This window comes from Elephantulus edwardii, unplaced genomic scaffold, assembly GCF_000299155.1.
Source record: "Elephantulus edwardii isolate Elephantulus edwardi_28Jun2011 unplaced genomic scaffold, EleEdw1.0 scaffold00071, whole genome shotgun sequence".
Lineage (NCBI taxonomy): Eukaryota > Metazoa > Chordata > Mammalia > Macroscelidea > Macroscelididae > Elephantulus > Elephantulus edwardii.
Genome location: NW_006399821.1, coordinates 419,491 through 435,457, shown reverse-complemented (window position 1 = coordinate 435,457; position 15,967 = coordinate 419,491). Strand labels below are relative to the sequence as shown.

Genomic DNA, 15,967 nt, shown 5'->3' with positions numbered 1-15,967 from the left:
TAAATACACTTTTAGAACACACCCTCTTTGAAGATGGGGACTATCTACTTCTAAAAATATGAATCTTAAATTACAATACCCTCAAATTCTCATTAGCTTTCAATGCTGCTAATGAACTTGCTGAACACAATGTTTTTATGTAATCAAATTCCATCAACTGGTATTACGATGAAAGACTAGTGTAGTCTGTGGAACGAGCTAGCTGTAAGTTAAATATTGATTTTACACTAGAAATTATTTCTTGGGCTTTGATTATATGAACCATTCTAAGGTTTTGCTAACATCTACCACTTGGGCCCTGAGCTTTTATATTAAAATGGTATAGGAAATATTTCAACATTATGCATATTCTTGGAATAATTAAAATTTTTAGTGACCACACAAGAAGAGACATATAATACATCTCAAAAGATATACAATTAAAAATAGATAAAACATCTTCATTTTAAATCACTTAACTTCTGGAAGACAATGTAGAGATTTCCTGGCTTGAACTCTTTCTTCTTCAAAAGAAAGATCTATGAAGGATTATGTTTTTCCTTTTTAAATTTTGTGTGCATTTCAGGGACAAGTGATAACAATGTGGTTACAAAGCATTAGTCTTTCTTCACGTAAGATCCAATAACAAAGATGTGATCTCATATCCTCACATACTGGACTGAAATATACCTTCACTGAAGAATGGTTAGGACACAAATAATGTCACAGAATGGGTAATCCCAGGATTCCTTCTATGAATGACATTTTAAAACAAGCTCTCTGAGGGCTTCACCTTCACTTTTCAATCTTTCTATCCCTCTATCATTCTACAAAAGTAGAAACAAAGTACTCAACAAATGGTATTGAGTAACTAATAATAATCATTAGAACTTGAAATGCCATCTTTCATCCAAAGATTTCAAAGGGCTATACAGAATATATCACAAATTTACATAAATAGGAGCTGAGGCATGAGAAAATATGGTGAGCTGTTTCCCTATAAGCAGGTCAAATAGTGAGATAAGGGACAGCTGTCTTCCAGTCCCTTAAACTAGGCAGGACGCACTGCTGGACATAATGTGAATGTCCACATGATGTTTCTACTGAATAAGGATCAAAAAAAGGAATGAATAGTAAATACAAAACAATCTTTTTGTAAACAATATATACCCAATGCAGAATGTTTAATGAAGCACTTGAGTCACAGCTCTTAAAACACAAAACAATGTTATAACTCAAAGTCAAATATGTACTCATTGGCCAGATATATTCGTCGGAATATAAGAGCTGCCAATGCCAAAGTCAGGATGACAATCAGTACAGCAGATCCACCATGATCAGTATGGTTGTCTCTTGGCTGCTGGCCCTGAATTACATCTGGTGAACTCGATGACCTTCTTTGATTCTGCTGCTGGGCCCGACGCTGTCGAGGGCTCATGGAGGTATTCTTAGCTACAGGCTGTGCAGGTTGCTGAAGGGATGCCGCTGAAGGGTTCTGTACTCCATACTAGAAAATGTTAAGAAAGTATTTTTAAAATTTTAACAGAAAATAATTGTATATGTACTTGTAAAAATGCCCAGAAAGGAGGGGAGTGTGGAGACTACACAGAACCTCATAGCACTAAATGTGGCTGAGGGAACTACCACCAAGAATTATCTGAGACTATGCAACAATGAATGAATGGAATTCCAAAATCTCTGTAGATGTTCACTGAAATGAAAAATAAAGAAATTAAATTAAAAAAAAAAGAATTATCTGAGACTAACAACACCCACCCTTGATTAAGTCAACAGTGCAATTTATTCACCAGTAGAGGAGGAACCTACCCATAAATAAGAGGGAAGACTTTACCCACATGGTCCAGAGATGGTTTTCTACTCTCTCTTGGGTTGTAATTTTAGTAATATCTGTTGAGCTTCTGGGGACTTCCCTTCTTTCAGGAAATCCAAAGAGGAAAGCAGATTTCCATTTTCTAATTGAAAATATGTCATTCTCAATGACTTAAGAGGGCCACTCTTAACAATGTGCCTTTATGAATCAGGCTGCTTCTGATATTATCTATTACATAATATTAACTTTTGATATAAACTTATTATCTTCATGTTTCCACTAATGGTAATAGAGGATAGGAAATCATTCCAAACCAAACATTTTTCACAGCAAAATAGCAAAAAATAGGCGTGGTTTTCCAATCACAATTAACTTTTTTCAATTCACATTAAACACACTGAATGCATGTCCAGAAGTATCCTGTGCTGGATACTCCAATTTGTCAAAAGTTCCCTTTGTAAGTGTTGAGAAAACTCTAGACATAGTTGTGGGCACTTCAACATATCCTCTACTATAGCAGACTGGTTGCTCCCAACAAAGCACTTGAACAGTAGGTGTCCCCTATCTTTGTTCAGTAACAGGCCAGCCAAAGCTTAACTATGATATAATACTAAATGATACGTAATTTAAAATATGGCTCTTGTTCTTGTTAGGGGTTTGCAAGTTGTCTAAAGGAAGAAAATGGAACATTGGGACACAGGACAGTGACTTTCTCTCCAAAAGGACCAGAAAGAGTGAGAATACCACAGCCCCTCACCAACCTGGGTAGAAAAGCAGATAAAGAGCCAATAGCCCAGGCCCATCGTCCCTCCAGAATCACACTAACAGCAATAGATTCATTTATTCATTGTAACTTACAGACTCACTGTTGTGGTACTGAGAATGGGATCTATTAGGGAAGTAAGTTGTAGAGTGGGAGAGAGGCAAAGAATATCATCTAATACGAGTCCAAGTCTTAGTAAAGCAGTCCAAAGGCACAATTCCTCAACAAGTCCAGGGTCTAATTTTAGTTCTGCAGTTAAATCCAAATCATCCAGCAACGTTTGCCTCAGTACAAATATAAGTCATCTTCTCCTTCAAGCATCCGGCAAAAACAGAAAAAACCTTTAACTGTGGTCAGCACAAATGCAAGAAGCCTCAGGTCACACCTTGCCAGTTTCTCCATAGCAATGCCATAGTCTCTCCACCACCATCACCTGGGGCTCACTCTCACCAGGGTCTTGCTCCAGTTTCCCTCAAGTCTTGCTGCTGCCACAAGTCTCACTCTCACCTCAAGTCTTACTCCCTAGTGTGGGAAGCTTTCTTTCTCTTATCCTAGTCCAACAGCTGTTGGTGACTTACAAGGCCATGTGTCTGCAGTTAAGGTAATCAGAGGGGCTAACTGTAACGGCTAAAAAATCCAACTTCTAGGCTATCATCACACAAGTTCATTACTACTCAAAACAACTCTACGTACAACAGAACAAAACCTTGTACAAACCTGCACCATCCTCACACTCTTCTTGTGTTTAAGCTAACTATTGTAGTCATTGCAACAGTCAGTCTTATTGAGTGTCTTCCTCTCCTTCATAGACCCTCCACTATTCCAAGCATGATGTCCTTTTCCAACAACTGGCCCCTCTTCACAACGTGTCTAAAGTATGTGTGACAAATTCTCACCATCCATGCTTTTGAAGAGTACCCTATCTAGACTTCCTCCAAGACAGATTTGTTTGTTCTTTTGACAGTCCACAGTATACTCATTACTTTTCAACACCATAATTCAAAGGCATCAATTCTGTCACTGTCCAACCTTTAAAATGCAATTTGGAAATACAAAAACCATCCCAGTGCTATCAAATTGGAGCCTGTGAAAAACCTGGGAAGAGACTGTCCATCCTCAGAATTGCTGGTGAATTCAAACTGCCAGAGAGGTATAGCCTCTGGCTTAACAGCACACAAAATAAGTCAAATGCGATGGCTTGGGTCAAGCATACCTTAGTCTTTAAACTGATAACCTTACTTTTTAGAATTTAAAAGAGCTCTTTGACAGCAGAGTTGCACAAATCAATATGCTTTTTCATTTCTCAACTGCTGCTTCCATAGGTGTTGATTGTGGACTGAAGTAAAATCAAATCACTGAAAATTTCAAACTTTTCTCATGATGCTGCCTTTTCGTCCAGTTATGAGTATTTTATTTTCTTGATGTTGCAGTGTTCACTTCCTACAAGAAAGGCTGGGTCATCTGCATAATGCAAGTTTTTTTAAATTAATCCTCCTCCAATCCTGATGTCACTTTCTTTTTCCTAGTCAAGCTTCTCCAATTATTTTCTCAGTATACATATTCAATGTTGTTGTTATGTACTATTGAGTTGACACCAATTCATAGCTGACCCTCCAGCAGATGTTGAGAGGCAGTAAATAAAAAAAAGGAAGGAGATTGCCTATCTTTCTCCAACTGAGCAGCTGGTGGATTTGAACCACACAAGCTTTTGGAGTGGCGGCACAACTCCTAACTCTAAGCCACCAGAGCTCTGTAGTCGTAAGATAGCTGAGTCAAAAGGCATTTATATTTTTTGTTTTCTGAGGAAGTGTCAGACAGATTGCCTTTCATAGTGGGTGTAGCATTTTACACTCCCACTAGCAGTTGATGTGAATTCCAATCTCTGCATCCTCACCAGCAGCATTTGTTATTTGCTATCTTGTTGAACTATGTTCAGCCACTGTTGATGGAGTGAGATGATATCTCATAATTTTTTTATCTTTATCACTCTAATAGCTCTAGTAGCTTTGTAGTAAGAAGTTAGCCTGTCAATCCAAAGGAACACAGTTCAAATCCACCCGCTTTCTGGGAGAAAGATGGGCAATCTCCTTCCATGTGACTTAACTGCCTCTGAAAACTACCTGGAGGGTCAGCTTTGAGTCAGTTCCAACTCTATGGCATATAACAACAATAGCTAGTGATCTTGAGCATTTCTTCATGTGTGTGTTGGCTATCTGAAAATTCTCTTTGGTAAAGGGTCTCTTCTGTCCATTTTTTTAACTAGTTGTCTTTGTCTTGTTGAAAGAGGTGCTGGAATATCTACATATTTTAGGTAAGTCCTTTTCCAAATATGCCATTACCAAATATTTTTCCCCAGTTTGTGAGCTTCCTTTTTATCCTGTTGGAGAAGTTTTTTGATGTACATAAGAATTTTATTTTTAGGAAGTCTCATTTATCTATTTTATCCTTTCCTGGTTGTGGATTCTTGGTTATGTTTGTGGTTGTTGCTGAGTACCATCGAGTCGGAACTGACATGTAGCTGACACTCCAGTAAGTTCAGAGGCAGTAATCGCACAGGAGGAAACTGCCCATCCTTCTCCCATAAAATAGCTCGTAGATTCAAACCACAGGCCTTTGAGATTGCAGCACAGCTTCTCCCCACTAGGCCAGAACTTCTAAATTTGTTCCTATTTTTCCTCTAAAGATCTTTATTACCCCTAGATCTCTGATCCACTTTGAGTCAGTTTTGTGTATGGTGTGAAACGTGGATCTTGCTTCTGTTTCTGCAGACAAATGTCCAATTTTGCCAGCACCATTTATTAAAGAGGCTGTCATTTCACCACTTCATGTTTTTAGGGGTTTGCTTCTCTGTGTCAAAGTTAACACAGGTGGATAAGTTGATTTCTGGGTTCTTGACTCTTTTCCATTGGTCTGTGTGCCTCTCGCAATACCAGTACAGTGCTGTTTTGATGACTGTGGCTGTATAGTAGGGTTTGAGATAATGGAGTCTGATGCTTCCTATGTTTTCTTTTTCAGCAGAGCATTGGTTATTCAAAGTCTCTTTCCTTTCTAATTGAAGTTGGAAACTGTGTTGGCATTCTTACGTATGACTGCTGATATTGAGGTTTTCCACTCTCTCTTCTCATGCTGTAGCTGTTGTTGTCATTAGGTGCCACTGAGTCCACAACAACTCATTGCAACCCTATGAACAAAGAGAGATGAGCCTCGCCCTACCTGACACCATCCTCACAATCTCTGATATGCTTGAGCCCATTATTACAGTTACTGTGTCAATCCTTCTTGTGAAGAGTTCTTCCACTCTTTCCCTGACCTACCAACACTGACAGGATGAAATCCTTTCCCATAGACTGGTCCTTCTGGACAACATTCCCAAAGTATGTAAGACCAAGTTTCTCCATCCTTGCCTCTAAGACATGTGCCTCCTGCACTTCCTGCAAGACAGGCTTGTTTGTCTTTTTGGTAGTTCATGTGATACTTTTGTCCACCACCACAATTCAAAGCCATCAATTCTTCTTTTGTCATCATTATTCACTGTCCAACTTTCCAGTGCACAGGAAATCATCAAAAAGACCTGGATCAGGAGCACCTTAGTCTTTAAACTGATTGTCTTTGCTCTTTAGCATTTTGGAGCAGTCCTTGACAGCAGATTTTTTTCCAACACAACATGTTTCCTGATCTCTTGACTGGCTGCTACCAATGATGCTGATTTGGATCTATGTAAGATAAAATTTTTGACACCTTCAATCTTTTCTCCAACTGTTATAATATTGCCTATTGGCCCAGTGTTGAGGATTTGTTTTCTTGATGTTGAGATGTAATCTATAATGAAGACTGTAGCCTTTGCTCTTCTGTAACAAATATATCAAGTTCACTTCACTTTCAGTAAGCAAGGTGTGTCATCTGCATAACTCAGATTGCTGAAGAGTCTTCCTCCAATCCTAATGCCACATTCTTCTTCATATGGCCCAATCTCTCATATTATTTGCTCAGCAGAATGAACAGGTCTGGAGAAAGGACAGAGCCCTTACACAAAGCCTTCCTGATCTCTTTGCACCGATGTAGTCAATTTAATTCTTGTGTATTCAATTAGGTCTGGCCCATGCAATTAATAAATCACTGATTGTACAAAATTAAATTATGTCATTTCCAGCTTCCTTTCTATCACCAAGGTCATATTTTCCAATTACCAAAACGTCTTTGTTTCCAATTTTTACATCCCAGTCACCAATTACAAATGCAAATATGGCTTACAGATAAGAAAAAAGCATGACATATTCAAAGAAGCACTACAAAACATAAATTCCATTTTCTTGACACAGATCTTACTTCTACCTCTGGCAAGCCAACAGCCTCTAATTCTTTTACTAAAATCAACTCATACATACTTTTTATATAAATATATATCTAAGGGAGCTCTGGTGGCCTACTAGCAAGAAGCTGCACTGCAATCCCAAAAGCATGCAGTTCCGAGGCCACCTACTAGTTGCTCCACAGGAAAAGGATGGGTAATCTCCTTCTGTGTGATTAATTGCCTCTGAAAACTAGCCAGAGGAGCAGCTATGGGTTGATTCTCACTCGACAATACACAACAATAACAACTACAATTTTTATATTATTATTAATACACATTTTTTCAAACAGAAAATAAGAATGCCCATGTTAAGCATAAATATTTTCCGTTAAAGAAATTTCAATATTTAGAAGGAAAAAATCCAATCATATAATTCACACATTATTTCTTCTGTCCAAGTACTAACCAGGCCTGATCGTTCTTAGCTTCCAAGATCAGACAAGATTGGACATGTTCAGGGTGATATGGCCATAGCCGCAAACACTATTTCTAAAAGATAAGAATTCTGTGCTGTTAACACAAAAGGTATAAACAGTAGAGGAAATACTCTGCTCTAAACATTGCTGTTACCTACAAAAGAAATGTTATTCTGAATTCCTCAAAACTATCTCTTTGCACCACAACAAGATAAAGGTAAACAACGCAATTGCAAAATGGACACAGGATATGAACAAACACTTCACCAAAGAAGACATTCAGATGACAAACAAACATATAAAGAAAGGTTCAAAGTCCCTAGCTCTAAGAGAGATGCAAACCAAAACAACTATGAGATATCATCTCACCCCAGTCAGAATAGTAAAATTTAATGGAACAGCAAGCAACAAATGCTGGTGACGTTGAGGAGAAACTGGAACCCTTATTCACTGTTGGCTGGAGTATAAAATGGTGCAACCACTATGGAAGGCTGTATGGAACGTTCTCAAAAAGTTGCAAATAGAAATACCATTTGACCCAGCAATTCTACCTCTGGGAATATACCCTAAAGAAACCATAACTGCCACCCAAGCAGATATATGCACCCCTATGTTTACTGCTGCATTGTTCACAATAGCAAAGAGTGGGGAACAACCCAAGTGCCCATCAACAAACAAATGGATAGAGAAGCTCTGGTATATTCACACAATGGAATACTATGCAGCATTGAAAAACAAAGAACTCATGAAATATACAAAATGGGTGACCCTGGAGAACATTATGCTGAGTGAAATCTCAACCACAAAAAGACAAATACTGCATAACGCCACTGTTATAAAATAGGACTGACATCAGGTTTGCAGTAAAACTAAGAAAAGAGGGAATAAATAATGTGTATTGCATTGAAACAGATGAGGGAGAGAATTGTTAAAAGGGATCTATGATTAGGTGATATTTGCATGACAAAAGTCCAGAATAAGAGCTGCATAGTAAAGTGGACTGGGGGGAAGGGGAGGAGGAGAGAACTGTATAACAATGAAAGAATTTTGTTTTTGGGGTTTTTTTTTAGAATTTTGGTTTTTTTCAAAGAGAAAAGTGAACTGGGTAGGCAGGGAGAAAAATGTGCAACAATGAATGAATAGAAATTCAAGTCCTCTATAATCTTTCATTAGAATCTCAATTAAAATTTTTAAAAAAACCCGTGAGGTTGACTTGTACATATAATGACTATTAAAATATCAAATATTTTGTTATATATGTATTTGTTACCAAAAAAATATCCTAAGCCTCTTGAGGTCTATTTAGTTGTTTTTGGGTTTGTTTTTTTTTTTTTTTGAGGTCTATTTAGTTTTATGACAAGAACATAAAAACAAAACTAAACAAAATTTAAAAATTTTTAAAAAAACCCTCTCTTTGGAAGAACTCACATGAAATGACCCATAACATACTGTTAACAAAAAAAAGATTAACATAGCACTCACTAAATACCTGTGCACAGGGTGTTTTTAAGTGGGTCTGAGGGTGTGCAAGACCAGCAAACAATTTAGAATTAGCACATTTGCATAAAAATATAAGTACTAACTTTAAGTTAAATATAAAAGTGTTGACAATTAAAGTTGCATGACCTTGCCCTTCTATACTCCAGGTATCCCACGCAACTCCACATAATGTGTTTTCACTGAAGATATAAATACTGCAGCATTTTATGAGGTGTCCACAATCCTCGCAGGAGTCATACCGTAACATTGAACACTCACTGAACTAACCTTGGTCAAAATAAAGGTCTTATCATTACTAGCCTTGCTTTGCTACTTGGTTGGTTATAAGCACAAACTAACAATTTAAATTCTCTAAGACTCAGCTCCCTCATCTTAGAGAGAGAGAAACATCTAATTCAATTGTGAGGATTAAATAGAATTATATCAATTGCTTAGAATATGTACATGGTCCTAGTGGCAAGAAGCTGCACTGCAATCCCAGAGGCACACGGTTCAAATCCACCAGATGCTCTGCCAGGGAAGGAGGGACAATCTCCTCCTGTACCAGTCAGATCTGATTTGACGGTACACACACACAAAAATAATAATAAAAAAACAACAACAATATGTACATGGTGGTGATGGTGCTTGTTATTTGTCATTATGAGCGGGCAATAACTCATAGCCCACCCTGCAAGCAAGTTTTCTGAGACTAAATATTACATTGGAGGAGACTGCCTATTTTTGCAGCTAGTGAATTTGAATTGCAATACAACTCTTTAACCAGTAGACTACTGAGTTTCCTTATATTTGTTATTGTTATTTATTGCTATCGAGTCTGAACAAAAGGCAAAAAGCCTTTCTATAACTATCGTCCTTTATCAAAGCTTATAGAGTTTCCAGAGGCATGTGGTTTAGGAAGTGGATGCCACCCCTGCATCCAAATCCCTTATATTTATTGTTAGTTATTATGAGTTGGTTACTATAAATCCATATCCCTTTGTATGCACTTAAAATTTAGGTTTAAAAGTAAGTCAGCCATGGTTTTCTTAGAAGGACAGCTTTTCAATCCATTATTAGCATTATGACTTGTATATATTTAGAAAAAACAATTCTATAAAATTCTGATTCCAAATTATATTTTAGAACTTGCACTTAATGGATCCACAATCATGAACCATGAAGCAAGTTAAGAAATCAAATGACAAATTGCATTAGGCACATCAGCTGCATATGACCGCTTTAAAGTGCTACATAGGAAGAAAGTCACTTTGAGGACAATGGCTTGCCTGACTTACGTCATGGTTATTATCAATTTACATCTGAATTGTAGGGTTGGTGAAGTATATTGAGTAGACCATGGACTGCCTCGTTGTTTGCTGTTGAGTCAGAACTGACCCATAGCTGACCCTCCAATAGTTTTTCAAAGGCATTAGACTGCATCAAAGAAGACTGTCCATTCTTCTCTCATGGAGCAGCTGGTAGATTCAAACAGCAAGCCTTTGTGACTGCTGCACAGCTTCTTACTCTGGGCCACCAGAGCTCCGTAAGAACACAAAAACTAGTCTTGGAAGAAATATATCCAGATGTTCTTAGATGAGATTTTATCTCAACATACTTTGGATATAAGAAGGGACTATGTTTGGTGAAGCAGAAGGTCACTGAAAAAGAGGAAGATCCTTAATAAGAAGGATTGACACAGTGGCTGCAACAGTTTAAACACAGCAACAAGCACGAGGACCAAGGACGGGTTTGTTCTGCTGTTCAGAGGACTACTAGAAGTTGAAACCTATTTGACAGTACCTAACACAAATCCTCCACATATAATTAATGATATTTTTATAGGTACAATGCTTAATCAGATTCTTGCATTTCAGAGCCTAATGTTGACATATCACTGGCTAAAATGTTTTCATATTACTCTAAATATTTTCCTACTTACAAGAATCAGAGTCATTAAGTCCCTAGTTATTCATATCAACTTTCTTTGAAAACCTAGAATATCTAGTATCTATCAGGTTCCTTTGATTTTGCTTTTTAATTCAAGATGGAATGGTTTATTCAGAACCTCACACTCAGGGATGAGGGGGAAAAAACTGACAGAATTTAAGAACAAAAAATTACCATTAGTATTTTTCCTATTCTACACAGATAAAAAATCTGCATCAAAAAGCAACAGATGGCCTGATGTTATGTGTATTTAGACTTTCTGCAATCTCTCGCCCCCTCAAAGCTAAAAAAAAAAAATCCACAATTGTAGCTTATCTGGGATTTGATGTATAACATCTCAGCAAATTTATATTACACTTATATATAAAGCTTCCACCCTGAACCAAAACCTGGTTTTAATTACTTTCACAGCAGTCAAATTACATAATAATGCTCTGAGATTATTATGTAAATGTAATAATTAAAAGTTTATCATATACTCACAGATAATTCACTGATTATCAGTGTTTTAACAAAAACTGTTCTCAATGATCTATAATTTTTTGAAAATGACTTCTAAGTTTTATGTACTTTAAAATAAAAAAGGAAACTACAACTATAATTAGGGCATTTTTAGCTATGCATGCTATTTTATTTAAATTTCTTGACTTCTCATATTTTTAGTATTTTTTTATAAGTGTTAATCCCAAAATTACTTCAGTCAACAAACAGGTATTGATCACCTACTATACGCCATCATTCTGGAAAGGCAGAGGACTGGCAAAGGGGGGAAGACCTTCAAGCAGATACACTGGCACAGTGATTGAATCAAGGGGCTCAAGTATATCAGAAATTATGAGGTCAAGATAGGGCAGAGTTCAGAACTGTTGTTCATATGGGCACTGTGATTTGTACTGGGCAAGGCATAGTATAGGGGCAGAGAGAAAAAAGCAGAAAACTAACATGAATTCTCAAAGATCTTATATTCTGAGATTGAGACTGGTATAATTCATTATATTCCTCTACAATTCATAAAGCTGCATCTAGAACATGAAAAACCAATTTCAACTTCTCAGCACATGTTTTTCTCTTGTTCCTCTGTCTACACTGTGTGCTAGTACTTCCTTAGGCATAATTTTTTCCCCCTTCTAATTTTTTGGGGTTTTTGTTTGTTTGTTTGTTTGGTTTTTTTTTGTTGTTGTTGTTGTTGTTTTTGTCCAGTTCACTGAATGGGAAAGAGTTACTCAAGACCCTACTTGGGTGTCACTTTAAAGGAGTTAGTCCTAAGTAAAAGGAGCCCTAGTGGTACACTGGTTAACTGTTCAGCTGATCCGAAAAGGTCAGCCGTTTGAATCCACCAGTCATACCAGGAGAGAAAAGAGAAGAATGTATGCGTCCATGAAGATGTACAGACTTAGAAACCCCAGGAAGTAGTTTACTCTGCCTCCTAGGGTCACCATGAGTCAAAATCAACTCAACAGCTGACATGAATTGAACTGTGTCCCCCTTGAAAATACATGTATATATGATAGTATGTGGAATCTATGTAATGATCCCCCATGAGTTGATAAACCTAACAACTGTACACAATTCTGAGTGGTACGCAATACCCTTAATCTCATCATAGCCCAGATCCAATGTAAGGGTATTTTCCCTAGGAAGTGGCCTGAAACACCTTTTTACTACACAAAGACAAAAAAAGGGAAGAAAACAAGTAGGGCAACCTCAGTACCACCAAGAACGATGGGCGGGAGTGGAATGTATCCTTATGGACACAGGTGCCCCCGCACTAGGAAGCCCCTGACAGCAGGGAAGGCCAAATCACATGGAGATCTCCACAGAATACCAAGCTTACAGATGCTGAAGGAAATGTGGACTGTCTTCTAGTATCAGCACAGAGACGGCCTTCCCCAAGAACTATTACTTTGATTTTGGACTTCTAGCTTTCTAAACTGTGAAAGAATAAATCTGTTTGTTAAAGCTATCTACTTATGGGATATCTGTTATTTCATCCCTCATATACTGACATCAAACTTGAACCCTGAAGGATAAGGCTGTAAAGTGAATGGAATGAAACTGTTCAACTTTCTCCGTGGAGCAGCTGGAAGATTTGAACTACCTGCTCTCAGTTAGCAGTACAATTCCTTAGGCACTAAGACACCAGAGTTCCCTGTCTCTGTTATAGCAGCACTAGATTAATTAAGGTAACAGGAGTATTCCTGAATAAAGAGCAAATTGGTACTTGCCTAGTTTCTATTTCAATTTTCCTGAACTTTATTAAGCATTCTCTTTAAACCAGGAAGAGGTGAGGATGCGACTACTGAACCAAGCAATTTATCACCAAAAGTATCTCAGAAGACATTCGTCTTTCATATAGTTATATATTTCCTCATAATCCTAATTACTTAGCACCAATTCAGTCTCATTAAAAAAAATTACTCTCTAATGACCAAGGTTCACTAATTCCTTAATAGATCAAGGTGCAACTGAAATACCCATAAGGATTCTTTCATTCATTTACCCAGGTGTTATTTATTAGACATATACCACATATAAATTGCCACAAGAATATTCTGTGATGATGTCAGTATTTCATCTACTTTCACACTGTCCAATATCATAAGAAGCACAATATCATAAGAAGTCACAAGAAGCACTTTAAATATAGCTTGACTGAAGAAATGAGCTTTTTATTTCCTTTTTGTTAATTTCCATTTAAATAGTCATATTACTCCTATTACAGCATATTTAAATGTTTACAATTTTCCATAGTCCTTTACTAAGTCACTGTGCCTTCACACAGTTTAACAAACCTGACAAAGATGGTGTCTACTTAGAAAAGTGATTAACACATGTATTTTACTTTACTTCAAGTCTCTAACAGCACTGAAACTGACTTTTTAAAAAATTCGAGTTCGGCAAGGGTGGCAGGACTTAAAATGTATTTACTCCTACCTCATTTAATTGGAAAACAAAAAACTGAGCCTCAAATAAGTAACTCACTCAAGAAAATACAATTAATTCATTAGAGAGTCAAGTGGGTTAAAACCTGTTTGGAGAACAATAATTTCAAGTATATGATGTAGGATTCTTCTCCTCTGCCAAATAATGATAATGATACAGATTCATACACACATATATGTAAAATATAAGAGCCATACCGATGTACTGGCGGTAGCACCCTGGAATGTTGTAGGTATATCATCTTGCAAATCATTTAATGAAAAAGAGTGGTTTAAGTCTGACTCAGCAATAGTCTTTCCAGATGAACTGACTTCTGCCTATAAAATGGACACATCCAAGAGAAGTATTATAAGAGAAAAGTACAAAAATAACCAAATTTTATTCAATTTCACCCTTATGTTTATTTTATTACTAGTTTAATATCCATTTCCAATCAGTTAAGCATTGAGCACTTTCATGCCCAACCTTGTGATAAATATTCTATTATGAACAATCTCTAGTCTCAGAGCTGTTCCTTGGTGATCAAGTCAAAACCAATATACATAGTTCACAGGCTATAATTCTAAAATCCAAAAATCACTTACAAGTAAAAATTATTTTGTCCTTTTTTGTAATTCAGAGAAAGCCAGCCAAAAACTGACATGGAGCTATTAATAGCCTTTATCTCACATTAGTGTAACTATTCCCAGATCTGCTGAGAAAGTGTCAATGTGTTTGACTGTAGGATGCAGTTAGTCTCACAGCAATCAAATGACATAATGCCACTGCAGGTGTTAATGGAGAGTAACCAAGTATACTGGCTTCAAGTCATTTAAAACCCAGCAGCCCAATACATCAGTAGAAATGCTCCAGAAAGTTTCCAACGTTATAATCTTTAAAAAGTAGACAACCAGGTCTTTCTCCCATGGAGTGGCTGCTAAGTTCAAACTATGACCTTTCAGCAAGCAGCCAAGAACTTAACCACCAGGGCTCTACAGATGGTATATATATTCTATTTTCTAATTTTTTTTTAAAAAAAGTTATACAAAATATATCTGCCCCTAAATTTTCAGATAACTGATTTAAGGGCAATAGGAATTTTCAGAAAACAATAAGCAATATCTATTGTCTACATCCTTTTCTCACTTACTGCTGTGAAGTAGTACAACAATAAATAACTCATAGCTGACTTTCCATTGGGTTTCCAAGGCTGCAAATCTCATGAGAGGGTGTCCATGTGCTCCTGCTCGCCCACTGCTGGATTCAAGCTGCTAGAGAAGCACTGCCTCAGGTTAACAGCTCAACGTCTACAGACTACACAGAACTCCTCTTCTAGGTATATAAACAGAAGGAAAACTTTTCTCCAAGTACTGGACCCTGAAGCTAACATAAAATATCCCCGAGTCTAAGCCTGCAACCAGGGGACCTCTGGAGATGTAGTCCATAGAGGCTGCACTGCTAACCCAAAGACTGTATATGTCTCCATTGGTTCACACGGACAAGTGGCTCCAAGGGAGAAAAATGTACAGTTTCAACTTACAATCCCAGAAACCTAGTGAAGTTAGAACCGACTCCTCAGAAATGAGTTTGAACTTTGTTTTTATAAGCATATAACCCCCATGGTGGACAGTGTTGGCTGGAGCTTCCCGACTAAATCAAGCCTGGAAGCAGGAGCGGCATCCACTTCCAAAATGGCCTGCCTCCGGAGACTCTATGTACGAACAGTGCTCAGGCTATTCGTTCATAGGGTTGCTATGAGTCATCTACGACTCAACGGCATTAAACAACAACAACCACCCCCATGTCAGAATACCTTTGTGAGTGTACACTATTGTGTTTCTAATAATAAAAATTGTTCAAAACCTTACTACAATATAACTGTAGAGATTTCCTGTCTACCCATAATACTAAAAGACTACATATGGAATTCATTTATTTATTAATTTATAGTACCTTAAAACTGATTTGTCTAGCAAGTTCTTTGGCTTCTCGGTCAGCCTGGCTTGAGTCACCTCCAGATTTTAAAGGCAATAGGACATCTTTCATGGTAGAGCCACAACCGTCACAACAAAAATCCTGTGATCTAGAAAGAAATATTTTTTATGAATATAAAGCAAATACATGAATATTAATTTCCTCTCCCACACATTTAGATGACAGAAATGGCAAAGGAGGTTGAGTTTTCAAGTATGGAAATACAAAGGAAGAGGAACAGTTGTAAGCAGACACTGGTGATTGGGACATGGAATGTGAGAACCATGAATGTAGGAAAATTA

The 15,967-nt window shown here is 37.3% G+C and overlaps 1 protein-coding gene across 1 annotated transcript in view; it reads right to left on the bottom strand.

Moving 5' to 3' along the window:
• Window positions 1-866: 866 nt before the first annotated feature.
• UBE2J1 (ubiquitin-conjugating enzyme E2, J1) overlaps window positions 867-15,967 on the bottom strand; it is a 50,741-nt gene continuing 35,640 nt past the window's right edge. The window contains exons 6-8 of the mRNA XM_006888697.1: window positions 15,645-15,774; window positions 13,910-14,029; window positions 867-1,486 (exon numbers count right to left, since the gene is read on the bottom strand). Coding sequence (XP_006888759.1) covers window positions 1,208-1,486; window positions 13,910-14,029; window positions 15,645-15,774 — 529 coding nt within the window. The 3' untranslated portion in view covers window positions 867-1,207. The remainder of the gene's footprint in view (window positions 1,487-13,909; window positions 14,030-15,644; window positions 15,775-15,967) is intronic.